The sequence below is a fragment of the Aspergillus welwitschiae genome, assembly GCF_003344945.1.
Source record: "Aspergillus welwitschiae strain CBS 139.54b unplaced genomic scaffold BDQ94scaffold_35, whole genome shotgun sequence".
In the NCBI taxonomy this organism is placed as follows: domain Eukaryota; kingdom Fungi; phylum Ascomycota; class Eurotiomycetes; order Eurotiales; family Aspergillaceae; genus Aspergillus; species Aspergillus welwitschiae.
The window spans coordinates 93,060-116,760 of NW_020798729.1; the positions used below are offsets into that span (position 1 = coordinate 93,060).

Below are 23,701 nucleotides of genomic sequence, written 5' to 3' on the forward strand. Positions count from 1 at the left end.
GAAAAAGAGAAGCAAGCGGCAGTCGAAACCAACAACTAACAGTACTAGAAGGAATCGGGGAGGGCCATTGAGGCCTTTTGACTTGTACGGGCTGGTGGTATTGACGACAGGCGCCACGCAATGAAGAGGGGAACGCTTGTTCGAACCGATGGATGGGCAATTGCAACTCGTCCTATCAGCTCGGGTTGGACGATGGCGTTATACTCAAGAGCCACTCGGCCAGAAGAATCTAGACGATCACCGGATGCCTGGAAACTTTCCCTGATATTTGCCCGTTCACTGTCCGGAGATCCTCTTCCCATGGAACTTTCCTTTTTTTCTCTTTCACATTTTATCCTCCCGTCTCTCTCTCTCTCTCCTGGAAGTCAATTCCTCTTTCACCACCAGGCACATGCACAAGAAGCAAGTGACAAGATAGTACACATTCATTTCTACAAAACATCTTCTGCTGTCATGCCCAATAATTCCCCACCAAGTTCAAAGCAGCGGGAAAAGTAAATTCAGCACCAGCTCGACTGGAAATAGAATTACCCTCGTTACCGTATCTTGGCTGGTGAACACAAAAAGAATAAAAGACCAAGTGCATAAAAATACCGATAGTGTTACGCAGCTTTCCCCTCTTCTCGTTGCCTGCTGGCCAATCATTGACTATCGGATGGCCCAGCCACCCAGCGAACCCTTTCTGGTTGGCTTCCTTTCCATGGACCATCTGTCACCGTCTCAGGCACCATACCCAAAAGGAAAAGGAAACATAAGTGAAGAACAGAACAGAAAAAAGAATAAAAATTAGAAAAAAAGTAGGCAAAAATATTTCAGTACTAAGAAAAAGCATGGGAGCTGTGTGTGTGTGCGATGACTGCGATGACTTGTCGACCAGGATGCGCTGTCGCAAATCCCATGTCACCAGCCATCTCTTCCCGTCTGATCGTCCTGCTTGCACAATCGGAAGAAAATCAATCAGACTTCAGCCCATCACACAGATCGGCTGCCGTCGACATCATCCATACCCAAAAATGGGCCAGGCAGCCCAGGCAAGCCACTCCGCAGTTCTGATACTTTTTTTACTATCTTGACTATCTTTCACTTCCGGGTGGATTGTCCCGCCGTTGTTTCCCTATTTTTACTCGGGATACACCAAAATGGTTTAGTTAGTGGTAAGATTGGCCGGTACGGCCAGATACGAGAGAATACGACTTTGGATCTCACCTACCGAGACAGTGGCATATCACCGACTTGAAATCCTTATCCAGATTCTCTCTAGTTGCACCAGGGAAACACACCTTTTGCTATCCGTGGCCTTCCAATTGGCCCACCATCACCGCAGAATGAAACCTGGAATATGTCTGCCTGTCTCAATTGCCCCTCCACTCTGGTGAGCGGCGGCGTTACATGTCTGACTACGGCGGTCCTTCCAGTCCAATCCCATCCACTCAGCCCGCCAGACTTCCTCTCGCACTGAGACAACTAACCGCCCTTTTCATGTTGGCAGTCGCTCTTGGCTCTGCACACCTGGCAGGCTCATACTTAGGCCTGCACACTTACAGGAATTAAAAATAGCCTATGCATCCCCGAAATTAAGAAGATCAATGCATACGCGCTTGGATGTTTCTGGAATCATTTAACCGACTTACAGTCGCACACGTTGCGATCAAGGTGCATCCAGCAAGGAACAATACACAAAGGAGGATCTTGGCTCAACCTCGCGCAAGTGCAAGCAACCTGTAAGCCAACCTCTTAGTAACCTACAGTCTACTCCATACTATGTAAGAATTTTATCATTCCGGCCGAGGCGATCTGTCGATCCCCATCAGTTCTTGTAAGTGGGTCATTGGGGGCGGGGATGGCGCCTACTTTAATTACTGTTAATTCGGGATCGTGACAGAAACTCCATGCAAGGAATTCGCCCTTCCAGAACTCCCCTCCTTCAGCCTTACTCATCGAACTGCGGGGATAGCTCACGTCTTTTAGTACTAAGCATTTGATATCATATTCATGGACCCAGAGGCGTACTGTGGCGTCCATTTGTTGAGATGTCGATCGAGTTGACAGAATCCCAATATATACTATCGTAGGGGTGCATTCCCGAACGAGTCAAAATAACTTCAATGGTTTGATCAGACCAATCACAGACATCAAACTCTGACATGAGAATGCTATCGATATGCCTGACATGCTAAGAATCTACAGTGGACCTCATTGAGAGAGATTGTTCAAGTACTTGCATGGATGTCAGCCATCCCAGCCAGATTAGCGTTATCTGATCAATTAGCATGAGATCGTTGTTTCACCATTACTTTTGACTCCAAATAATGCACTTTGTGACATGCCCCAGTCTGAGTGCAGTTCTAGGCTAGACTCTTTCGAGATGAGCCAAGCCATATACTTTCTAAATGCAGAAATGCCAAAAACCATTTAATCCAGCACATGAGTCTTGGCCTGCTATTCAACTATAACGCATTCTTCACTCGCAACTACAGGCTTTCTATAGCCTTTTCCATCTGCTAGTTGGCACAGATACATCTATTATCTCTGCCTTTGTAATACATGGAATGTATTGAGTTTACCTGGATACCTGCAGATATCCTACGCCAGAATTCAATCCCAATCTACACCATATTCACATAAATCAGTAACACAAAACAGCTAGAAATCTGCACTTGCATTATTCAATCTACTATATATACAAACAGTTGTCACTAAACTTTTGCCCTTGCAAGAATTTTCGTTCTACGTCATGTCGCATTCGTTCACTTTTTAAGCTGCCCATTTGTTGTAGTATATATATCTCATCACTTTAGTGGTATCCGTTTCATCCACAAAATCAATGTTGTCTAGAAGTTGAAAATGAATTCATAAAAACGCTAACGTAGCAAATGATGAATACTAAAACAGTGAATCTATACTGTACAATCCAATTATAACAGTACTACACCCTCTAGCATACCATCGAAAAGTACTACCTTTAACAACAATGGGAATTGTCTATCAGCAACTCTTGGAGTATTTAGTTGTACTATCTACTTAATTAAATATAACGCAGCCGCTTGAAGTGCGTGGAGCAACTCATTCATTTCCTGAGGACGAAGAGTGTATCTATTGCTATGTTTTAAATGATTCTGATTCATGTAATCTGCAAAATCATGTCTCATTAGTAAGTCTATCCTTATGTGATGAAAATACATTCCACCCAAAGGCTGACTTTCTGTATCATTAGTATCTGCTAGTATATATAAGTCCTGTTTGGAACATTCACCGATGAGAAAATTGCGCCGCATGACAAATATTTTTATGATACAATGAAGGTCTGATTATTGCCCAAGTACTGCCTGAGGCCCAAAGTCCAATTTCAAATATCTTGTACTTAAGGCCGGAAAGATCAAATATTAGAATAGTAATCCATATTTCCGGAGATGGTATAGCATTCCATGAGGTCTAGAGGCATATAATTATCATCGAAATAGAGAAGTGTCCTCAGAGTATTACTGTATTAATTAAATATTAATATCATACATATATTCCGATATACAATATACTCTTGTGGTAACTGAAAGAATGACGCATAGCACTCCGTAGCGGTCATCATTTCTATCAACCATGAGTGGGGTCTACAATGACAGGTGTGGGTATTCATACTCCGTAGATCTGACGCTTATTACGTGTGGTAGTTGGTCGTTGGCTATTTGATAATCAAAATATCGAGCATGATTGCAGCGCTAGCACTAGCCGGAATCATATTGGCAGAGACAATGTCGAAGTCAAGTGCCGATAGTGTCCATATGTTTAATGTAACGAGTCTTGGGAATGGACTGGATTCGTTGTTGCAATTGTCGCTTTGGGTAAGATGTTGTTGATTGTCGACTTTAGAGCCAAATTTAGAAAATTTGGCCACCGAACTATCCACCTCGCACACACTACCCTCAGGAGAAAAAGCATTTGTACCGATATGTTGAAATGGTATGGATTGTGGTTTATGAGCATCAGATACACGGGGAGCCATGTTGTCGGCCCAAAGGCACAGCATGCTTGGCCGGTTTAATGAGAATAAAACCAGGGATATCAAGCTCGTCCGCTGCCTAGGGGAAAAAGGGCTGACAATAACCATGCTGAAAAAAAGAAGATAAGAGTTCTTTTATTTTAATTCGTAGGGCTGACCGGCCCTGCCTCTCCCACGAACATTATCAACCCGCCAACTCCATCTCAACATTCGGCTCATTCCGTCGACTCCTTGCCCGACCGTCTGCGCGTAGAATCCGGAGTTGCCAACTAACGTAACAAAAGGGGCGTCATTTAGATGTTGGAGGGGTACAGCATAACACGGACGGTAGCACCGAAGGTCTTGGGGGGGAGGTTGTGGCGGAACTGAGCACGGACAACACCGGAGTTACCTGTTCATGAGGAAATATCGTTAGTTTCCCGCCGTTCTCGGTTCCAACAATCACCGATAGTATTGAAATATTCCATCGTAATCATCGCGCATTGGAGCTGAGCATCACATACCGTGGGGACGGGTAACCTTGCCCCAGATGACCCGGATGTTGGAGCCCCGGACCTCACGCTTGGCCCGGTAGACGAAAGCAACCTTCTTGCCCAGGTAGAAGCTGTAAAAAATGTCGTCTTAGCTGTGTGTTCTGATATTCCCATTCCGAACCCGTTCGCTACTCACTTTGCGGCCTCGGTGCTCTCAACACCGTCGATCTTGATCAGACTAGATAACCCATGTGTCAGATTCCCTTATTCCTCTATATCGATATCGGTGCGGATCGCAAGTACCTGGTGTTGGGGTTGACGGTACGCTTGGAGCGCTGGTAGCTCACGTGGCGACCCCTGTAGAAAGAATTCGTATTAACCGGTCTGTTCTCGTTGCATTCCATCGCTTGGCCCGTATCTCTGATGTCCCGACATGTATTTTGATATTTTTGATATTCATATCCGGAATGTGCGCGGATTCGACGGCGGACGGTTTGTGGTAAACTTACTTGACATAGACTATATTTCGCAAAAACCTCGAGTTAGCATTTCATTCAGCACTTCGCCCAGGTTGCGCCCGCAAATTCCCATCTGTCCTCCTCCATCCCAATATTCCAACCATCGCGCACACATGTCTGATATCCGGAAAATGATGGCACTCACGTCTGTGACCTTGTTCCGAAGGCATTCTGACGGCGTTTCTCTGAGCAGCAGCGGGCAACGCAAACAAGTCGAAGGAAGGGAGGTATGACCCGCAAAAGTCGTCCGGGTTGTCGTGGTTGTCGTCGCTTCGATAGGGTAACGGGACAACGCACAAGGCTCACAAATTGCGAGGTGTGTTCGGTGCGGCTCGCCCTAACCCCAAACGGGACGCTTAGCGAGCCGGACCACCCCAGGGCAAGCCGAAGTCCCGTGATGGGGAAGAGTTGCAGACCGCCTACGGGACACTAAACCGTCTTGGGGTCTGCACCGGATTAATAGCTTCTCCAGAAATCCGAGATAGATCATCATCGATTGAGACCTTTGGGGCTCCTCCATCCAACCCACCCCACCTGGCCAATTTTGCCGTCCGGGCTACTGTAGTCCGAAGACTCCTGGCTACCCGCCGGTCCCCTCTGCAGCGGCGGAGAGAGCTTTTGGCTAGAGCGCCCCAAGCTGACAAAACAGCTTGCGGATTTCTTTCCACCCATGACGGCAACTGCCCCATCACCCTTGATCTTGATAAGGGATTGGCTTCCTATCGCCGGAGTGGCGGATTGTTGCAGGAGCTCCCGGATTAATGGACAAGGAGTTTATCTTGTGACCTTCGAGTAAGCGTGAAGTAGCTGCATGACAGCATGGCGCTTAAACTACCTCTTACAGGGTAGTGCAGCAGAGTTGTACGGGTGTATGACCGGATGTATATAACGGGGGAGGATGACTCCTCCAGAAGCGATCAGACCGGGATACATATTTGGAAATCAAGCGTCCCCTCCAGCCCCACCAGGAAGTCGGCAGCGAACCTGACATGATGTTTCTCTCCTGAGGGGGACCCCCATAGAAGCACCGCAATACCATCAATGCCTCAGTTCTTTCAAAAAGAGGGGGTAAATAGTGATGGAGCGGTACTGGGGAAAATGGTGACGACAGTAAAGTGCCATCGATACGAGGGCTCTGGTGTCGTGGGAATAAGCAACAATAGGCAGTGCAGGCTGAGAACAATACTCCGTAGATACTCCAGCCCCCCCGTTTCGGGATCGCACCCGTTAACTCCGGACTTGACTGGGCCGAAAGTTCGGTTTGATACATGGTCGCTGCGCTTATGCCACGGGAAAATAGAATCCGTATCGTCCTTTCCAGATGACAAATTGGCCGATCCAACCCCACGAAGCTGGTCACCGGAGACGCGCATTCAGGAGTCTTCCACTAGACTGGTGTGATTGTTCTGGCGCGATCGCTGCTATTCATCCTTTGGAATAGTCCGAAATCGCTCCATTATGAGATCTTGTTCTGGGTCACCCTGAAAATGGGCGCAACGGTGCTCTGCTTCACCTACTCTAGCTAAAAGTGGATAGGTGCTAAGTAGATTGACACTGCATTACTTACGGAGCCAACTTTGGAAGGTGATCTAAATTCTAATAGAAAGGGTGCTATGACCGGAATGCATGGAACTATCGTTATCACAAAGAAGCCAGGTCCTGAGCTGACCTACCTGCATGAATGGGCTGGGAGCTGCTCCACAATTTCCAGTAAACTCGAGGTGCGCGTGCCCCGCGCATATACCAATGTAGTACAGCGTCAGACCGCAAGAAACTCGGCACCTCTGCATTTGCGGCTTTCCTTTGTTTTCATTCCAGACGATGAAAACTGTCAGATCAGGGTCGGAGGGTTAATATTACTGGGATAAGTTGACGCGGGGGGTTCCGCATGCAACAGTAAGGTGTACCTTAAGATGGGCATCATCCGTTCCATGTGTGGTTCTCAGTGGAGCTGGGAGGAGATTTACAGCGGACCTGGCTCGGATAAATCAGTCCGTCTAGAAAAGAAGGGGCTGTTAGTTCAAACGATCATGCTTCTGAAAGACAGATAGAGTAAGTCGAGTGGAGGATGCTTCATCGTAAGCACTGGTTTAGAGATATCTAGATTGTCTCAAGTGGTAGATAGTAGAGTAAGACTCATCGCGTTACCTAGCGATGATATAAGAGATGGGTTGCCACAACGGGCTCCGAAAGAGAGAAGGAGTACTACAGTATGAGTGGGAACGGAGGACCTGACAATTTAGGGGATGAATGCTAGGGATGAAAAAGGAAGCATTTCCCGGAGTAATCATACCAGGGAAATACTGGATAAGTTGAGGTAAACTAGCAGGCAGTGTGTCTTGAGTGATGTAAAATAACCCCGAATAATAGAATTGGATAACAACTACTACTCACTACTCACGGGGTCCCGCGGCAGCAATCGACGTAGTGGAAGAACCCAAGCCGGGCTTCCCAGTAACAAAGTAGTAACAAAGCTGCCCCACCCGGGCTCACTCACTTTTGCCCACCCTGCAGCCAGCAGCTCCTCTCCTCGACGAGAGGCCCTCCGGTCTTAAAAAGTACTTGCTCCGCCGGAACTGTTGGGATTTTTCCAACAAACCTCTCTGTCCTTGCTGTCTCCCTGTATCCTCTTTATTTCCTCTCCTTCCCTCCTCCACCGAATCTCTCACCTTTCCTTCCCATCTCGTGGTTGTTCACACATCAGTAAAACATGGCCAGCACAATAGCACGCACTGAGGAACGCCAGAATGCTGGGTGAGTTTTGCGGTCTCCCTCTCTGACATCACACCCCTCCTCCCACTCCCGTCCCTCCTGCCCGCCGCCCAGACGTGAGGATTCACCACCCACGACTCTCCATAACAAGCCCCGTCGCCCAAACATTCACTGGCAGGCTTCCCGCTTTCCATTATTCTTCAATTCGTCACCAGGATTACTCCTTCGGGCTTAACGAAAGGACTATCCTTCTGACTCACCACCAACCCTCACTGCCCCTCCTGCATGCTGTAGCGGACTGCGGGCACCGACCTGCATCATCGATCTACACCCGATCCCTGTGACATTATATTCGTCAAGCTATAGCCTAGCTAACATGGATGTTTTACGTAGCACCATGGAGCTCAAAGATGACACTGTCATCATAGTACTGGGTGCCTCCGGAGATCTTGCAAAGAAGAAGACCGTCAGTGACGACCCCCTGATTCATGTTGACCTGACAGAAAGCTAACCTCTTACAGTTCCCGGCACTTTTCGGCCTTGTATGTCCTCTCCCAGATCCAATTGCAGTTTGACTCACCAGTATGGTTGCTGATTTGCGCTTCCAGTATCGCAACAAGTTCCTCCCCAAGGGAATCAAGATCGTCGGATATGCCCGGACAAACATGGACCATGAGGAGTACCTGAGGCGTGTGCGCTCATACATCAAGACCCCTACCAAGGAAATCGAAGAGCAGCTGGACAGCTTCTGCCAGTTCTGCACCTACATTTCCGGTCAATATGACAAGGATGACTCGTTCATCAACCTCAACAAGCACCTCGAGGAGATTGAGAAGGGCCAGAAGGAGCAGAACAGAATCTACTACATGGCCCTCCCCCCCAGCGTTTTCACCACCGTTTCCGACCAACTTAAGCGCAACTGCTACCCCAAGAACGGCGTTGCCCGTATCATCGTGAGTCAATCCTGGGCTGGTATCACCCTGCAATTGGCCATTATTCTTACTCGCTTGTTTTCCTATTTCACAGGTAGAGAAGCCTTTCGGCAAGGACCTTCAGAGCTCGCGCGATCTCCAAAAGGCCCTGGAGCCTAACTGGAAGGAAGAGGAGATCTTCCGTATCGACCACTACCTGGGTAAGGAGATGGTCAAGAACATCCTTATCATGCGCTTCGGAAACGAATTCTTCAACGCCACCTGGAACCGTCACCATATCGATAACGTTCAGGTACGACCTTGCGCTATCCAATTGGCCTAATGATTTAATTGCTAAATTGTCGCTTCTATCATTAGATCACATTCAAGGAGCCCTTCGGCACTGAGGGACGTGGTGGTTACTTCGATGAATTCGGCATCATCCGTGATGTCATGCAGAACCGTACGTTCAAAGTCACGCTCGACATCTCCGACATAATGCTGATAAAAATCTCTCCTAGACCTTCTCCAGGTGTTGACGCTGCTCGCTATGGAGCGCCCCATTTCCTTCTCCGCCGAGGACATCCGTGACGAGAAGGTACAGTGTGCGCTTGACTATTGGTTGTGCTGGGTTACTGACACTTAACCAGGTTCGTGTCCTCCGTGCGATGGACGCCATTGAGCCCAAGAACGTTATTATTGGCCAGTACGGAAAGTCTCTGGATGGCAGCAAGCCCGCCTACAAGGAGGACGAGACCGTTCCCCAGGATTCCCGCTGCCCCACCTTCTGCGCTATGGTCGCCTACATCAAGAACGAGAGGTGGGACGGTGTTCCTTTCATCATGAAGGCTGGCAAGGGTATGTACCTCTTTCCAAGCGATCATAGCACCGATTGGTATACTAATATTTCGCAGCCTTGAACGAGCAGAAGACCGAGATCCGTATCCAGTTCCGTGACGTTACCTCCGGAATTTTCAAGGACATCCCTCGCAACGAGCTCGTTATCCGCGTCCAGCCCAACGAGTCCGTGTACATCAAGATGAACTCCAAGCTGCCTGGCCTGTCCATGCAGACGGTTGTGACTGAGCTCGACCTCACCTACCGCCGCCGCTTCTCCGACCTCAAGATCCCCGAAGCCTACGAGTCTCTGATCCTGGATGCTCTGAAGGGCGACCACTCCAACTTCGTCCGTGACGATGAGCTGGATGCCAGCTGGAGGATCTTCACCCCTCTCCTGCACTACCTGGATGACAACAAGGAGATCATCCCCATGGAATACCCCTACGGTACGTGCACGTCTTGCAATTTGTCTAAATCGCTTACATACTGACCAACGCGCAGGCTCCCGCGGACCCGCCGTCCTTGATGACTTCACCGCATCCTTCGGCTACAAGTTCAGCGATGCTGCTGGCTACCAGTGGCCCTTGACTTCCACCCCCAACCGTCTGTAAATAAGGGCGGTCGGCAGGTTATGACGGATGAGGATGAAAAAAAAATATTGCCGAAAAAGGCTAAAAAAAAGATGTTAATGCGATTGATTTTCGGTCGAGAATCATGGTATGACGGGGCATCTGGGATGATATGACAGAAATGAAGCACTCGGGACTATTTATCGGTCGGCTGGGCAATAACTGGAGTTATCTATTCGCAACCCCTTTTTAGAAACGAATGCAGAGAACGTAACGAACCACCCCCGGTCGGTTGGGACCGCCGCTGTCTTCACCGGAAGCTGGAAGTAGTCGCGTGACCGTAGCCAGACGGTACCTGTATTATTGGAGATACCCTTGCCTTGTGCCTTAGTGTCTTTGGTCTCGTAAGGTAGAATTAGGTTGGGAAAAGACAATCTAACCAATATACTTCCCCAGTTTCAGATTTGTTTTAATCCCCCGACCTTGCTTTAGGTCGTTCACACCACCCGCTATTAATAAACAAGTACCGTCGCGGTGGTGGGTCTCAGCGTGGCCGGTGCCGATAAGACGAGGTACCTGACGGGCCGGGGGCCCGCATGCGTACGCTTTTGGTGGGCTCAGCCCGGCCTCGCCTGTCGTCTGTCTGCCCATCCCTCCTCTTTTCTTCCCATCCCTTCTTCTTGTCAGTCTTCATTCTCTTCTGCTTCGCTTCGAACGTTATTTATCACTCTCCCCGGACACGAAAGCCTACGTGTGCCCCATATCGCTCTTTTTCTAAACGACATCGGACCTTTTGCGGATCGCGGACCCTGTTCCATCCTCGCAGCTATTTTTATCCCCAACGAACCGTGCGACGACTGCCTACGACCCATCACGCATTTACCTCGTCTTCCTGCGTCGGAACTCACAGTTTAGCTTCCGTACCGTCCCAGCATCGAATCTACACCAACAGAGGATCGATTAGCTATACCTGCACGTGTTTTGGCCTGATCGCAGGCGCAAATTCGAGGCGAACCCCCGCGGTTCATGGAAAGCATACAAGAATTGTGAAAAGGGCCAAGTGCATGCGGGCATTCAAACTCTGAGAATGCCACAAGCTGCAAGATGGGTGGGCACACCCTCTATCAAGGGACGAAGGGAATGGGTGCGCATGGTGCTGTTGACCTTTAGTTTGTTGGGGTTACAGTATGTATTCTTCCCCTCATTTTCATTTCTCCGACAATGTTTTCAGCTGCTCTCAGTCGAAAGACAGCAATCATTACGTACGCGCATAATTAGGCTGACTTGCTTCTTGTCGAAAGGTTTACCTGGGGCATTGAAATGACCTGTATGCGCGTTGCTGGCACTTGTCCACTTGCTCAATGTTTCTGACTTGCAATGTAGATTGCACCCCATACCTGCTCCAACTGGGCCTCACCAAATCCAAGACCTCGCTTGTCTGGATCGCCGGCCCTCTTTCTGGCTTGATTATCCAGCCCCTCATTGGTGTCATTGCCGACCGATCTCGATCCAAATGGGGCCGACGCAGGCCCTTCATGATCGTCGGCTCGTTCGTCGTCGCAACGTGCCTGCTTGTTCTGGGTTGGACTACTGAGATCGTCAATATGTTCGTAAAGGATGCGGAAAAGGTACTTGGTAGCATGCGAATTGCCTTTACGTCTTTTCATACCCAGGAGCTTACTGAGATCGTCTTTTGCTTCAGGCCAGAAACGTCACCATCGCGCTTGCAGTCCTAAGTATCTACGCTGTGGACTTCGCTATCAACGTTGGTCAGTCTGCACCGCTATGATCTTTCTTTATTCCCAGTCTAACTCAAAAGCAGTCCAAGCGTGTTGTCGCAGCTTGATTGTCGACACATTGCCTATTCCATTGCAGCAAACCGGATCAGCATGGGGTATGCCACTTCTGCCCCTGACCACGAAATATAGCAGCTAAGAGTATATAGCGACTCGGATGACTGCCATTGGCCAGCTCATTGGATATGTCATCGGATCCATTGATACAGTCAGCATATTTGGCGCCATAATCGGGGACACACAATTCAAGCAGATGACGGTCATTGCAGCAATGTCATTGGTTGGCGCTGTCTTCGTTACCTCTTACGCAGTCAAGGAGCGGGTTCTGGTCACCGCGAGGTAAGGAATTATCCAAATTGGGGTCTTTACACCATGCCATATACTGACACATACCAACAGAGACTCTGATGACAAGGCTGGGACGCTACAGGTGATTTCTCAACTCGTCAAGACCACCATGGATCTGCCACCGCGCATTCAGGCCATCTGCTGGGCGCAATTCTGGGCGTGGATTGGTACGGTGCCATATTCTCTCCGACGCCAGATTCCAAGTAGAGATGTACTAATCGAATAACCCACAGGCTGGTTCCCCTTCCTCTTTTACAGCACCACCTGGGTCGGAGAAACATACTTTCGATACGAGGTCCCTAAGGACGCAACACAGCCAGCCGATATGCTTGGAGAAGTCGGTCGGGTGGGCAGTTTATCACTTGTCGTCTTTTCCTCAATGACCTTCATCGGCTCCGTTCTCCTACCGTTTTGCGTCCAACCGCCAGACAGCAAACGACCCAGATTCACGCCACGCCCACCCCCCGGCCTCGCCTCACTGCTCAAGAAAGTAATGGGCATCCGTCCCGATCTCCAAACAACCTGGCTGATCTCCCACGTCATGTTCGCCGCGACCATGATTTTCGCACCTTTCGCCCGCTCCCGCGCTGTCGCAACCTTCCTCGTCGCCCTCTGTGGCATCCCCTGGGCCGTCACCTGCTGGGCCCCTTACACCTTCATGGGCATAGAAATCAACAAACTCGCCATGAACCCCTCCCAATCATCCCGCTCCTCCGGCGTAACAATGATCACCTCCTCTAGCCTCCTCTCCGGCGGCCCCTCCACCTATAGTGACCGAACCAACGACACAGAAATGGACGTTCTCCGCCTCAACCACCACGACCCAGACAGCGACAGCGACATCGAAGACGGCGTCTCCAACATCCCATCCACCGGCGAACTCGCCGGTATCTACCTAGGCGTACTAAACGTCTACACTACCCTCCCGCAGTTCCTCGGTACCTTCATCAGCTGGATCGTCTTCAGTGTCCTCGAGCCCGGCAGCACGAAACGCGACGATTCGGCTCAGGACTCCCAATGGATGAATCTGGATAAGAGCACCCCGAACGCTATTTCCATCTGTTTATTCATCGGTGCATTGAGCGCCATTGTCGCTGTTGAAGCAACGCGACGTATGCGATACACTTTATAATGTGTCCCTTCCTGTTCCTCTATCGTTCCCCTTATTGGTCTTTAGCATGACTAGAGGGTTTTGATTCCATTCTCACCGTTTCTTCTGTTCTTCTAAAGCGGAAAATCGTCTCATTTACACGACTTTGATGATGGTTTTCTCTGTTCTATTTTTATCTCATTCGATTCTACACTTTCGATACCCTGATACTCACACAAGCGCGTTATGCGTTGGGATTTGGACTGCCGTGCTTTATTCTACTGCTTCGGTAGGAAGTATGACATGCTAGGTTCCATACGTTTACTGCATTGTTTGATTGGCGTGAACTGACATGCATGGTTGTTTTGTTTTGTTTCTGTATGATGAGACCCCCTGTTACAGTGCATACATGCGCATGTCGGTGCGCATGTATGGAGCTGTGATATGAGGCTAAAATAAGATAATGGGTTGGATGATATATGCACATGTAATAGATAATTTATTTTCAATGGATATAGTTTCTGTTATCTGTTTTTCTTCCTATTCCAATTTCTATTACCACTTTTGTTAAATGTTAACCAACTCTCCTATGACATAGGTCCGACTTGCAGGCGGCCTCTATCTGCTACTCTAGGGATATATACTAATTCAATAAGAACCTGATCTCTACATCAGGTGTACTATCACAATTCGCAACGAATAGGCTGAATTCATAGCATAGCGAGAGACGGGTGAGGTATATTGGATATATTGCAGAAGACACAACAACAGTCCAACGAACTCAACAATAATTGCATAGATTAAACTTAAAGCAGGCACAACAAGGAGGGGAATGTAACAACAAGAAGAAAGCAAAAATAAAAGTAATAAACAAACTTGGTTAAGAAGACAACTTGCTACCACTACCAACATCCCCGCTTAACGGAGACAGACAGGCAGCAGGCGCAAGAGGAACGGAAATGGGAATAAAAAGTAGACAATCGTGCGTAGAACGGCATCACGGCGTATGTCTGTCATGCGCGGCTTGCAATATCTTCAGACCTTGTTGCCATGGGTCCAGGCTCAGTCAGCAAGATGGCAGGCGGGATGGACCTGGACGCGAAGGGGTAGGTGAAAATACATTAAATGGCGTATAAATGCATTGGGGGGTCAAATACAGTGGTATATGGGTGATAGCGACAGTATACTTAAATGTCCAGAAACGACAGTAGCGAAAGTAAGGTAATTAGCAGACGAAACTGGGGCTATAAGCTTCAAGGCTTGCTTGCAGCTTGCATGTTGCCAGTCAATTCAGCGACTCTGGCCTTGATACGGGCAGCACGGGATTCGAAGCCTAAAGGGTTCCCATGTTAGAGCCAGGTTTTTATATCTGTAACGCAAAAGCCAGGTTCACTTACTCTCTTCTTCACTGGTGTTGTCATCGTCGCTATCATCAGCATGCGACTCTACCTGAGCTGCCCTCGCCGCGGCGTTCTGGCGGATCTGGGCCCAGCGGTCAAAGGATGTGTTCACTGGCTGAGGGGGAGGACTGGGCTCATCCTGTGGCTCAACGGAGACCCGATCGGTCGCAGAGTGAAACGATGCAGGCTTCTCAGGGAATCGTTCGGAAACAGGAGAGTCGTTAGGGACAAAAGCAGGCTGTTCAACCAGGGGTCCCTGGTCAAACCTGGAGAATTCTTGATCGGCCGCTGCTCGTTCCCTGGTATCAATGCGTGAAAGAGCGTCGTATTCAGCTTGGCGGCGGATCTGAGGCTCATCGCTTTGGGAAACAGGGGGTTTGAGGGCGTCCAAAGAAACCGTGGGCTCAGTGGGCTTGGGGGCTTTCTCTTGCACAGCAGGCTCGGCGGGCTTGGGACTCTCGGCGGGCTTAGGAGCCTCAACTGGGACTGTAATGGGCACAGGCTTCTTCTTCAGTGTCGGCTTGCCATTCGTCGAAGGGCGGATGGTCTGCTCTTGGGCGGCTCTTGCTTTGTCCTCGAGGGCAGCGCGAGCGGCGGCAACAGCGGACCCAGTGGGTTTCATTGGTGGCTTCGGTTCAGGCTCGTTCTTCTTTTTGACCGTTCCGAACATACTCTTGAAACCGGCGTTGCCGGGCTTCTTCTTGATCTTCCGAGCAGACTCCTCCGAATCCATGGACTGCTTCGGAGGCGTATCAGTGGTCGGCAAGTCCATCGCAAGGCTCGGGCTGTCAGCCCTGCTTGCCGTATTCTCCTCTTGAGCAGCAAGCTCTTTTCTGGGAACTGCGGGTTTCGGGGAACTTGAGGGTGTATCCTTCGGCAAAGGTGGTGGTGCCTGTCGAGCAGAGGTGCTCGCCGTCGGGGAGGTTGGGGTGCTGGGCTGTTCGATCGGCACCTTGGCATCTTCTGCTAGAGCACCAGTTCCTGCACGGCTGTTACTCAAATAGGCAGTTCTGTAAGTGTTTTTATCGTAGTTGGTCGCCCATTTCATAGCCTGAGATGCTTCGTTCACGATCGACGGCTGTAGCGTCATGACAGAGTTCGTCTTGGTGTTGTATTTGACATCCTCAGAGACGTTCTTAGAGCCATTGGCAGCTTCTTGTTCCTCGCGATGCCGTTTCTGAAGAGCTGCCGCTGCCGCTTGGATGCGGGCATGCTGGTCAGGGGCAATACTGGTCTTGCTCTGGGGAGCTTGGTTGTCCGGCCGCTTGTACGAGTCTTCCACAGCACTAACTTTCTTAGCGGAGGACTTGCGACGTCCAACACCGCGTTTACGAGTCGAGAACCCAAAGAAGCGCTTCTTTTCAACGATGTATGCACCCGGTTCTGGCTCTGGTGCTGCACCCTTGACCTGCTCTTCCAGGACCAACCACTTGGTGTCTTTAATTACGGTCTCGAGCAATGCACACCGGCCAAAAACGGCCTTTCGAGACACGGGCTCCTCCCCAGCCAAACTACTGATCCATACCCACCAGAAAGAGTCATCGAGGTCGAGGGTGGTGATGCTTGCAAGCTCTCCCGGTTCCATAGATGGCTCGTCATTCAAACTGCGCTTGTGTGACTGCGAGCTTTGACCCCTGACGGTTGCGATAGGGGGAAGAACCTTGTCAGGGGGAAGAAGCAAAGGAGCAATCGGGCCCTTCAAGCCGTTCTCGTCGCCGAAGCCGGACGACATGAAGTCTGCCCATGATGGAGTCGTGGGCCGACCGAAGTCACCTGCGCCGGACTGTGGAGCAGATCTCAAGCCTCCTCCGAATTCGTTCCTGGCTAGACGAGCTGCGCTTGAATCATCATCCAGGTCAGACTCAAGGGCACCGCCGAATCCAAAGTCCTCAAATCGCGACCACGAGGCTTCCCGAGTCGCCGATCCTGGCTCTGGTGCACTCGACTGGTTAATGGAAGAGATACATTTTAGCACACGAAGACACTCGTCGGTTAGTGCTTTGGTGGGCTCCTCGAAGCTGGCGAACTCCTGGAGATGGCGGTCGCTGTCTCTGTATTCGAAATTCTTTGCGCGCCGCAGCAGAGCGAATGGAGTTGGGGAGACGGTGTCGACAATCATCACGACTCTGGTGGTGGAGACCTGAAGTAGGGTGGGCGTCTCTGGCGGATATTCCGTCGCCTGGACAAGAGTCTGAAGGGAGATAGGGAGCGTTGTAATAGCGTTCACCCCGCGCAATTCGGGCGACAAGGATCGCAGATAGGCGAAGAACAAATGGCTTGTCGCATCAGCGGCCCTGCAGGACGTTAGCTATCACAATCACTATAAGGATATATGATCGGTTGAATCATATCTGTGACATACCGTGCCCAGTTCTTATAAGCTGCCTCGAAGCCGTTGCCCGTATCCGCATGATCGAACGCCCACCATCCGGCATACCGGGAGAGCTTCCGTCCACCAAGACCATTAGATTTACCATGTGCTGCGACGGCAGCGAGGAGGTCGAAAAAGTCGAAAACGATCTTTGACCGAGCGTCTGAGTCGACACTGATGGGAATGAAAGTTGTAAATGCGTCGGGGGCGAATTGGGAATCTGGGGATCATTAGCACACATTCCTGACCAGACGCCTCTTGGAACATACCTTGCTCCCCAACCTTGAACAGCTCATATGCTTCCCAGGTAACGACTCCACCAGGGAGTCGACTCCAACACCATTTCAGCACACTACACAGGACCTATACAACACAGCCATAGAATACCAATGAGTAAATGACCCCTCAGCGTCAGGAGGTAGAAAGAAAATGTGTTGGCTCACCATAGGGTCCGACAGCCGGAGTTCTTGTGCCAATGCATCCCCGTTCAGAGGTGAACCCCTTTCCAGGGACTGATTGAAGTAGTTACGGATGAAGGTACGTGCAGCGCTGGAGTCGGTGCTGGGGCGGAAGGGTAGAAGTAAAAAGGGAGTTTGAAGAGCTGTCAAAAGGAGAACGAGGCAAGGATCAGCAAACTGAGGAATGCGCAAAGCTTGACTTGACTTGTACACCAGAGGGGCGGTGGATCACATCGGTTCAAAGATAGAAACACATACCTCGTGCCTTCAGTTCTTGGGTGCACCCTCGCAAGAGTTCCTGAACCTCCTCCGGGGCGACTTCGGATCGCTGCCACGCGTCGGTCCATGTGGGCTTTGCGGGCCCTTTCTCTTCTACTTCTGGGGATTTGGCTGCTTTCTTTGCAGCATTGGTGTCTTTACTTCGAAAGACACGAGTGAAGAAAGGCATCTTGCACCATGCGCACGCCAGATTTATTTTTGCGGGGAGTACGCGATCGAACGGGGAGTTGTAAATGAGTCCAAGGCGATGCCCAACGGCGGAGTAACGTAGATGCGTTTGGCCGTAGTGAAGTCGAGATCCAATGAGATCAGTAGATTAATGCGAGCGCGAGACTTTGGATGGGAAGGGAAGATCCAACAGATGTGCTCCAACACTTTTGCAATGGACCTTCAGGACGCAAGGGTGGCCGACCCGTATTAAGGAAAAAGGAAACAATCGAGAAGCAAAGGCGGACTTGACACTGAAACCCAAGTCGGATGGTGAATTGGATACCTCAATAGATTAAACCCTAGTAAGGAAAAATAAAATAACTGCAAAGTCAGAAACTAGAAAAATAGAAAATGGTCCGATGGACGACGCAGACAGCAAGGACCATCCAAGTGTCCTAGAGGGAGGACCGCCTGCAGCCCAGGATGGGGCAGCACGTCTAGCGTGCAGCAGCAGCAACCGCGAGGGAATCCAGGGTAGGAAATGCAATCAGCGTGGCCAACGAGCGTAGATACCACTGTTAATCCCGGATGACAACGTGGTGGAAGGGGAATTAAGAGAAGACAAAGCGTGACCGAAACAAAGATTTGCAGGAGGGGGCAAATAAAGGAGAGGGGAAAAAGAAACACTGAAGTCGCAAATTGAGATGAAAAAGGACGGCGATGATGAGGATCTACTGGGCTTGCCGTTTCAGGGGGTGAAAGATTAATACGCCCGCAAAACACAGCAATTTGGTGCCATGGTTCTCTATCCGCGATCCAGTCGGTAAGCGACCGTCGATTGGAGCAAACGAAAGAAAAGTCCAACCAAGTCTGAACCGATCGGGTTCCCTTTTCTTCCCTGGATCTTTTGCTTACTTTATGAGGTCACAATTTGAGGAACGTGGTTCCCACCAAGTTATATCTAAGGCGTTGTGTTGGCCAACATGGTTGACTATCTCCCGGTAGGTTAGTTTAGTTGGTTATCTGGCGGGAGACGATGATCAACATTACCTGCCTGTACTTATGGTATTATCACACCCTCTTTTCTAACAGTACACACACACCCTTCATACATCCCTCATCTACTTACTACATACAATAAACTCAGTCCAGACTCAGCATGTCTATTAATCCTTGCCTTGGCATGGGAGGCCTGCGGGGCCCAATGGTGTTTCACTTGCTGAAGATTCATTATGCTTTTCGTCACAGGGTAGTAGTACTAAGGAGTATATACTTACTAACTCACTGTACAAATATTGGTGCCCAGTCCGGATCATTTGATGTGACATGGTTGTACAGCAGCAATAATTTCCTTTCCTATTGGGAAACATACCGCCTCTCCCAAGCGTGTCGTGTCGAGTGTGATAAGTTGATTAGGGTAGTGTTAGTGTCATGTAGGAAGCACCTAGCCTGCCTGCACCACCTTAGCACCGCTCATGGCGCAGAATAAGAACCAGAACAGATCCTACGATTTCCACTCAGAAAGTGATCCTCCTGTGACGGGTCACGGTGCAAGGGCCAATCAGAGGACCTGGCTGGAAGAGGCAAGTGACTGATCAGGAGTCCCTGTGGCCCGATGCGGATTAGGCGTATCGCCAACTGGGACTTATCCGGTTTGGGACAGTCGATACCTGAGGCTGGCGGTGATAGCGATACGCCAGACTTGATTGTGACTGTGCCGGCAGGCGGTAAGACAACCAACGGCGCAGCTTTGTTTGGATGGTTTGTGGTTGGGGAGGTGCCAGCCAACTGCAATGTAACCTCATTTGGATTAGTGGGATGGCGTTATTCACAGTTTTCCCCTCAATGAATGTTGATTAGTTTGATTTCTTGGTTAGTGTTGGAAAGAGGGGGAATAATATGTAAATGAGAGGGGGAAGAGGGGTGGGTAAGCGTGAAATAGTATTACTGTGGAAGAGGATAGAGAGAAAGAAGAAAAGAGTTCGACTCAGAGGCTTCACAAAAAGTAAGCATGAAATGTAGAGGTGAGACTGAAGGAAAGAATGCTACCCTTCCATTTTATATCTACTCAACACTACCTCACATAAGTGGTATCTATAGTAGCTCAAGGTGATTGAACTGCCGGGACAATCAATCTATTAATAGGGAGGCGGTAGTCAACAGCCGCCGTTGGCGAGTTGGTTAGCCGCCGGGACGATGGGCCAAACCTCGAACGGGCGGCAGCTCTTCCCACCGTCGGTCTATCTTTAGAATAATCTTCTGCATCACCCGCGTGTCGCCGCTCCAGCCATCAATCATCCTTTCCCTTTCTCATCCCCATTCATTCCATCATCATTTCCCCCCCCCCATCCCAGAAATTAATTGACTTTTTGTTCCATCACGTCGCCTATCTCTCGTCTCTCGTTGCTCAAGGTGGGTTTCCTAAGGCCTCGTCTTTCTCTCTCTTCCCTTTGTTTCCCTGCCCTGTCCATCTCTCTCTCTACCGCCCACCCCCTTTGTCGTTTCTTCCTGCCGTTCGGATCACGCCCGCGCGCGCCCTTCTGGTGTCCTGTTCATCCCTCCTCCAAAATACCGTCACTCTTCCCAATCTCACCCCTCCTTCCTGTTGCTCTTCCCACCCAACAACTCTCTCGCATCACCAACCCCCTCCCACACACCCCCCGGTCGTTCACTATCTTCCCTGGTTTTTGCATATTATCGCCTTACCTTCTCTCCGTAGCGGAGAAAGACAGTACTTCTCTCCATGTGGGGACTCTAGGGAAATACTAAATATAAATTCTGCCCACAGTCTTGGAGGTTCCTGCCATCCTTTTTTATTATTTTTTTACACCCTCTAATCGCGTCCCGGAAATCCTTGCGGGCGGCGCTTCCTCGAGTTTCAGCTCGCGCCGCCATCTCATCCGGACGAACCATTCCCCCAGAAGCTCTGCTTGACCTGTTCGCCTGCGTGTTTCATCGACGCTCTTTTCTGTGGGATTCGTTCATCCGCTGTCCCTCATGGGTCGCAGAAAGATCGAGATCAAGGCGATCAAGGATGATCGCAACCGCTCAGTGTAAGTGCTAAAGCTGGTGGATCTCTTCACCTCTCCCCATTAAACCCTAGTTCGTCAAGCTAACGCTCTGGTGCGCGACTAGGACCTTTCTGAAACGGAAGGGTGGTCTGTTCAAGAAGGCACATGAGCTTGCGGTCCTGTGTTCGGTTGATGTCGCTGTTATTATCTTTGGTCACAACAAGAAGCTCTACGAATTCTCGTCATGTGATATGCGAGAGGCCCTCACTCGATATCAATACGTGCGTTGTCCACCTAACCCGCTCGTCTGGAAAGACTGTCGTTGATCTGACATTGCCGCTTTCCTATGCTTTTAGTTTGGTCCCCCACATGAACACAAAGGCCCTGAAGACTTTAACGGCAAACGCGACGATGATGATGACGAAGATGAGACGACGCCTGCCCCCGAAGATGTGCATCCTACGCCTCCAAATCCTCCCATGATTCCCGCCCATTTGCCAGGTCATCCCGGCTTCCAGCATGTCACTCATGCGCCGTCTGCTTCCCCGCCCATAGGGAATGGGATGGCATTTGCTCCGCGTCACGGTACCCCTCAACCGCAGGGAGTTTCTCGGCCTTCGTCTCGGAATCATCTTCGTCGGGTGAGCTCCAATATGGGACCTCAACAGCATCACCATGCGACCCCTCCGCCGCCTCCGCCGCCGCCGCAGAATGGCTTCACGTACATTCCTAATCCTTCGGTATATAACCCCAACGCTGCTCACGCCATGGCTCAACCTCCCCGCCCACCTCAGTTCACTCATTACGGACCCCCCGGGCCGCATCACCAACCCCCTCCGCCTCCACAGCATCATCCAGCGATGCCGCCACACTCCATGCCCCCACAGTCTATGCCCCCACATACAATGGCACCGCAAGCCATGCCGCCGCACCACCAGGCTCCTCCACACATGCCACACCCGCCTCATGCACTTTCACAGCAACCGCCTCCAATGGCCATGACCCAACCGCCCCATGCCGCCATCCCGCAGGTCGCGCAAGCGTTTCTCCCAGAGCAAGGACGAAATTCCATGCCTCCGACGTTTACAACAGAACAGCAACCACCGCCGCCACGAACAGTGTCGCTTCCTGAAGGAACCGCTCCGACAGACGCAATGCCAGGTCCCATGAAGACGGAAGGAACCCCATCCCCGCCGCACCAGCGATCTCTCTCTTCCAAGTCTCGCAGTATCTTCACACCCATTGACGACCGAGGTTCCGTATTGGCGCGCCATTTTGGGGTAGGTCCTCCGACGGAGACGGGAGAGAATGCGCAAACGAAGGCTGAAGGAGCAACACTCGGACCAAACGAAGGGAAGCCTGCTGGGCTAACTGCAAAGCCCCCTCCTCCACCTCCCCGAGCGGCCACGGAAGCCCCGCGTCCTCAGCCGGTAGTTGACCTGAAGCCGCCTGTGCGTACAAACAGCGGCCAGTTCCCGCCTAAGCGCCCGCAGTTGAAGGTACAGATACCGAGTGAGAATTCGGACCGGGGCAGCGCAACGGCGGACTCATCGTCACGTGATTCGGCGGGGAACAAAACGCTCACGCCTGCCAAAGCGAATCCAGACACCGGTCACTCGAGCGTGGTATTGCCCCCGCCCTCGCCGTCTGCGGGTGCGATATTAAGTGCAGGGGCTCAAGGGCCGCCAAATCCTTTTGCCCGGCCACCGCCTCCGGGAGCAGCAACACAGAACAACAGTGCATACAACAATAATAGCAATATAGATACGCCAATCTCTGCTCTTCCTAGTCGGTTCGTCTCGGATGCGCTTCTCCCGTCACCGTCCAGTTTCTTTCCGGAATGGGGCTTTGGGCGGTCTGGACCAGACAGCAACATGTTGCCCAGTCCCTTGACGTTCCCTACGCCGGCGGTACAAAGTGGCCCCGGGTTTGGGCGCGAGGATGAGCAAGACAAAAAGCGCAAAAGCCCTGATAGTGGACCCAATGCGGAAGGGGTAGTGAAGAAACCAAAGACGTAATCCACTCCATATTGTTACAACTACTAGACTGATGATTGTGGTATTTTGTTGCTGGGGTGATCAAGTCCCCCGTGTTTCATATATGGCATCTCAAGGCGTTGGCGAAAGCTACTTTTGGTTTCCTTAATTGGGATGGGAAAGTTCGAATGAGGCTCGTTTTGTTTCCCCTGGATCCTTTTTTTGTCCTCCGGTTCTGAACCAGTACCAAGTCCTTCCTTGTTTTGTGATAAGGGTTTCCGATTTAACTTTATACCCCTTCCTTTTATTGTTATTGCCATGGTCGTTTTTGGCAGTTGACCTAGCTATCCATCGATTTCTCTCTCCAAAGTCCGAACCAATGAGAATGGTGCGATAAATCTTTCCTTTTCCTACCTATTTCCTTTTTCTCTTGCTGTTTTGCTTTTTTTTCGCTGGGGACTTTGAAGATGATAGAAAACACATAATATTATTATATTAAGTGTTTCGATCTTCTAGTCAAGGGTGGCTTTTCTCTTTCATATATTACTATGTTCTTATTATTTTGGAATAAAAGTAAAAAAAAAAAAAATGTGTACATAACAAAGATCTGCGATGTGCAACTAGGAGAATTAATTCAATAGTAGGTTTCTTAGTTTGAATACTGTGGTTCACCGCACGTCCCGTGTTCCGGTGCTTCTATTATAAGAAGAGTAGATAGTAGGGATTTAAATTGATTGATAGTCCGTTGCCGTGAACCTAAACGTTAACTCTAAATTTCAGTTTTGTCGCGCGCACGAGTCATGAC

General features: G+C 50.2%; 9 protein-coding genes across 9 annotated transcripts; 5 read left to right on the forward strand and 4 right to left on the reverse strand.

The window, feature by feature from the left end:
- Positions 1 to 1,517: 1,517 nt before the first annotated feature.
- On the reverse strand, positions 1,518 to 2,421 carry BDQ94DRAFT_150064 (uncharacterized protein). The gene has a single exon (XM_026767506.1). The coding sequence runs from the start codon at positions 2,020 to 2,022 to the stop codon at positions 1,750 to 1,752; it is 273 nt and encodes a 90-aa protein (XP_026622633.1). The 5' UTR covers positions 2,023 to 2,421; the 3' UTR covers positions 1,518 to 1,749.
- Positions 2,422 to 4,194: 1,773 nt separating this feature from the next.
- BDQ94DRAFT_81793 (60S ribosomal protein eL33) lies at positions 4,195 to 5,279 on the reverse strand. The gene is made up of 6 exons (XM_026776620.1): positions 5,131 to 5,279; positions 4,977 to 4,986; positions 4,771 to 4,824; positions 4,664 to 4,705; positions 4,498 to 4,598; positions 4,195 to 4,385 (listed from the first exon to the last, which is right to left on the reverse strand). Exons 1-6 carry the CDS (start codon positions 5,153 to 5,155, stop codon positions 4,288 to 4,290), a joined length of 330 nt encoding a protein of 109 aa, XP_026622634.1. The 5' UTR covers positions 5,156 to 5,279; the 3' UTR covers positions 4,195 to 4,287.
- A 1,086-nt stretch (positions 5,280 to 6,365) lies between these two features.
- Positions 6,366 to 7,489, forward strand: BDQ94DRAFT_150070 (uncharacterized protein). Its single transcript, XM_026767507.1, has one exon. It carries the CDS (start codon positions 6,599 to 6,601, stop codon positions 6,851 to 6,853), a length of 255 nt encoding a protein of 84 aa, XP_026622635.1. The 5' UTR covers positions 6,366 to 6,598; the 3' UTR covers positions 6,854 to 7,489.
- Positions 7,490 to 7,501: 12 nt separating this feature from the next.
- BDQ94DRAFT_150071 (glucose-6-phosphate dehydrogenase) lies at positions 7,502 to 10,471 on the forward strand. Its single transcript, XM_026767508.1, has 10 exons — positions 7,502 to 7,739; positions 8,091 to 8,163; positions 8,219 to 8,239; positions 8,306 to 8,650; positions 8,724 to 8,921; positions 8,987 to 9,071; positions 9,130 to 9,206; positions 9,259 to 9,466; positions 9,523 to 9,894; positions 9,950 to 10,471. The coding sequence occupies exons 1-10, from the start codon at positions 7,696 to 7,698 to the stop codon at positions 10,057 to 10,059; spliced, it is 1,533 nt and encodes a 510-aa protein (XP_026622636.1). The 5' UTR covers positions 7,502 to 7,695; the 3' UTR covers positions 10,060 to 10,471.
- Positions 10,472 to 10,699: 228 nt separating this feature from the next.
- On the reverse strand, positions 10,700 to 11,430 carry BDQ94DRAFT_150074 (uncharacterized protein; the record flags this gene model as incomplete). The annotated part of the gene is made up of 3 exons (XM_026767509.1): positions 11,401 to 11,430; positions 11,319 to 11,344; positions 10,700 to 11,202 (listed from the first exon to the last, which is right to left on the reverse strand). The coding sequence occupies exon 3, from the start codon at positions 10,887 to 10,889 to the stop codon at positions 10,701 to 10,703; it is 189 nt and encodes a 62-aa protein (XP_026622638.1). The 5' UTR covers positions 10,890 to 11,202; positions 11,319 to 11,344; positions 11,401 to 11,430.
- BDQ94DRAFT_182155 (putative sucrose transporter) lies at positions 10,700 to 13,394 on the forward strand. Its single transcript, XM_026774074.1, has 8 exons — positions 10,700 to 11,202; positions 11,319 to 11,344; positions 11,401 to 11,645; positions 11,720 to 11,786; positions 11,840 to 11,911; positions 11,963 to 12,152; positions 12,213 to 12,328; positions 12,395 to 13,394. The coding sequence occupies exons 1-8, from the start codon at positions 11,105 to 11,107 to the stop codon at positions 13,291 to 13,293; spliced, it is 1,713 nt and encodes a 570-aa protein (XP_026622637.1). The 5' UTR covers positions 10,700 to 11,104; the 3' UTR covers positions 13,294 to 13,394.
- Positions 13,395 to 14,504: 1,110 nt separating this feature from the next.
- On the reverse strand, positions 14,505 to 17,928 carry BDQ94DRAFT_173635 (uncharacterized protein; the record flags this gene model as incomplete). The annotated part of the gene is made up of 6 exons (XM_026772199.1): positions 14,505 to 14,584; positions 14,649 to 16,945; positions 17,014 to 17,242; positions 17,292 to 17,385; positions 17,466 to 17,623; positions 17,739 to 17,928. 6 exons carry the CDS (start codon positions 17,926 to 17,928, stop codon positions 14,505 to 14,507), a joined length of 3,048 nt encoding a protein of 1,015 aa, XP_026622639.1.
- A 1,503-nt stretch (positions 17,929 to 19,431) lies between these two features.
- BDQ94DRAFT_81920 (uncharacterized protein) lies at positions 19,432 to 19,885 on the forward strand. The gene has a single exon (XM_026776621.1). The coding sequence runs from the start codon at positions 19,525 to 19,527 to the stop codon at positions 19,756 to 19,758; it is 234 nt and encodes a 77-aa protein (XP_026622640.1). The 5' UTR covers positions 19,432 to 19,524; the 3' UTR covers positions 19,759 to 19,885.
- Positions 19,886 to 20,252: 367 nt separating this feature from the next.
- On the forward strand, positions 20,253 to 23,509 carry rlmA (SRF-type transcription factor RlmA). The gene is made up of 4 exons (XM_026767510.1): positions 20,253 to 20,321; positions 20,698 to 20,962; positions 21,045 to 21,201; positions 21,277 to 23,509. Exons 2-4 carry the CDS (start codon positions 20,907 to 20,909, stop codon positions 22,936 to 22,938), a joined length of 1,875 nt encoding a protein of 624 aa, XP_026622641.1. The 5' UTR covers positions 20,253 to 20,321; positions 20,698 to 20,906; the 3' UTR covers positions 22,939 to 23,509.
- Positions 23,510 to 23,701: the final 192 nt, after the last annotated feature.

Coding starts and splice junctions, on each gene's coding strand:
- BDQ94DRAFT_150071 (XM_026767508.1), top strand. CDS start 7,696: ATGGCCAGCACAATAGCACGCACTGAGGAACGCCAGAATGCTGG. Junction 8,651..8,723: donor ACGGCGTTGCCCGTATCATC/GTGAGTCAATCC, acceptor CCTATTTCACAG/GTAGAGAAGCCTTTCGGCAA. Junction 9,207..9,258: donor AGGACATCCGTGACGAGAAG/GTACAGTGTGCG, acceptor ACACTTAACCAG/GTTCGTGTCCTCCGTGCGAT.
- BDQ94DRAFT_81793 (XM_026776620.1), bottom strand. CDS start 5,155: ATGCCTTCGGAACAAGGTCACAGAC. Junction 4,706..4,770: donor ACCGTCAACCCCAACACCAG/GTACTTGCGATC, acceptor TGGGTTATCTAG/TCTGATCAAGATCGACGGTG. Junction 4,599..4,663: donor GAGAGCACCGAGGCCGCAAA/GTGAGTAGCGAA, acceptor CATTTTTTACAG/CTTCTACCTGGGCAAGAAGG.
- BDQ94DRAFT_150064 (XM_026767506.1), bottom strand. CDS start 2,022: ATGGACGCCACAGTACGCCTCTGGGTCCATGAATATGATATCAAATGC.
- rlmA (XM_026767510.1), top strand. CDS start 20,907: ATGGGTCGCAGAAAGATCGAGATCAAGGCGATCAAGGATGATCGCAAC. Junction 20,963..21,044: donor GATGATCGCAACCGCTCAGT/GTAAGTGCTAAA, acceptor GTGCGCGACTAG/GACCTTTCTGAAACGGAAGG. Junction 21,202..21,276: donor CCCTCACTCGATATCAATAC/GTGCGTTGTCCA, acceptor CTATGCTTTTAG/TTTGGTCCCCCACATGAACA.
- BDQ94DRAFT_150070 (XM_026767507.1), top strand. CDS start 6,599: ATGACCGGAATGCATGGAACTATCGTTATCACAAAGAAGCCAGGTCCT.
- BDQ94DRAFT_81920 (XM_026776621.1), top strand. CDS start 19,525: ATGCGGATTAGGCGTATCGCCAACTGGGACTTATCCGGTTTGGGACAG.
- BDQ94DRAFT_182155 (XM_026774074.1), top strand. CDS start 11,105: ATGCCACAAGCTGCAAGATGGGTGGGCACACCCTCTATCAAGGGACGA. Junction 11,345..11,400: donor CTGGGGCATTGAAATGACCT/GTATGCGCGTTG, acceptor CTTGCAATGTAG/ATTGCACCCCATACCTGCTC. Junction 12,329..12,394: donor GCAATTCTGGGCGTGGATTG/GTACGGTGCCAT, acceptor AATAACCCACAG/GCTGGTTCCCCTTCCTCTTT.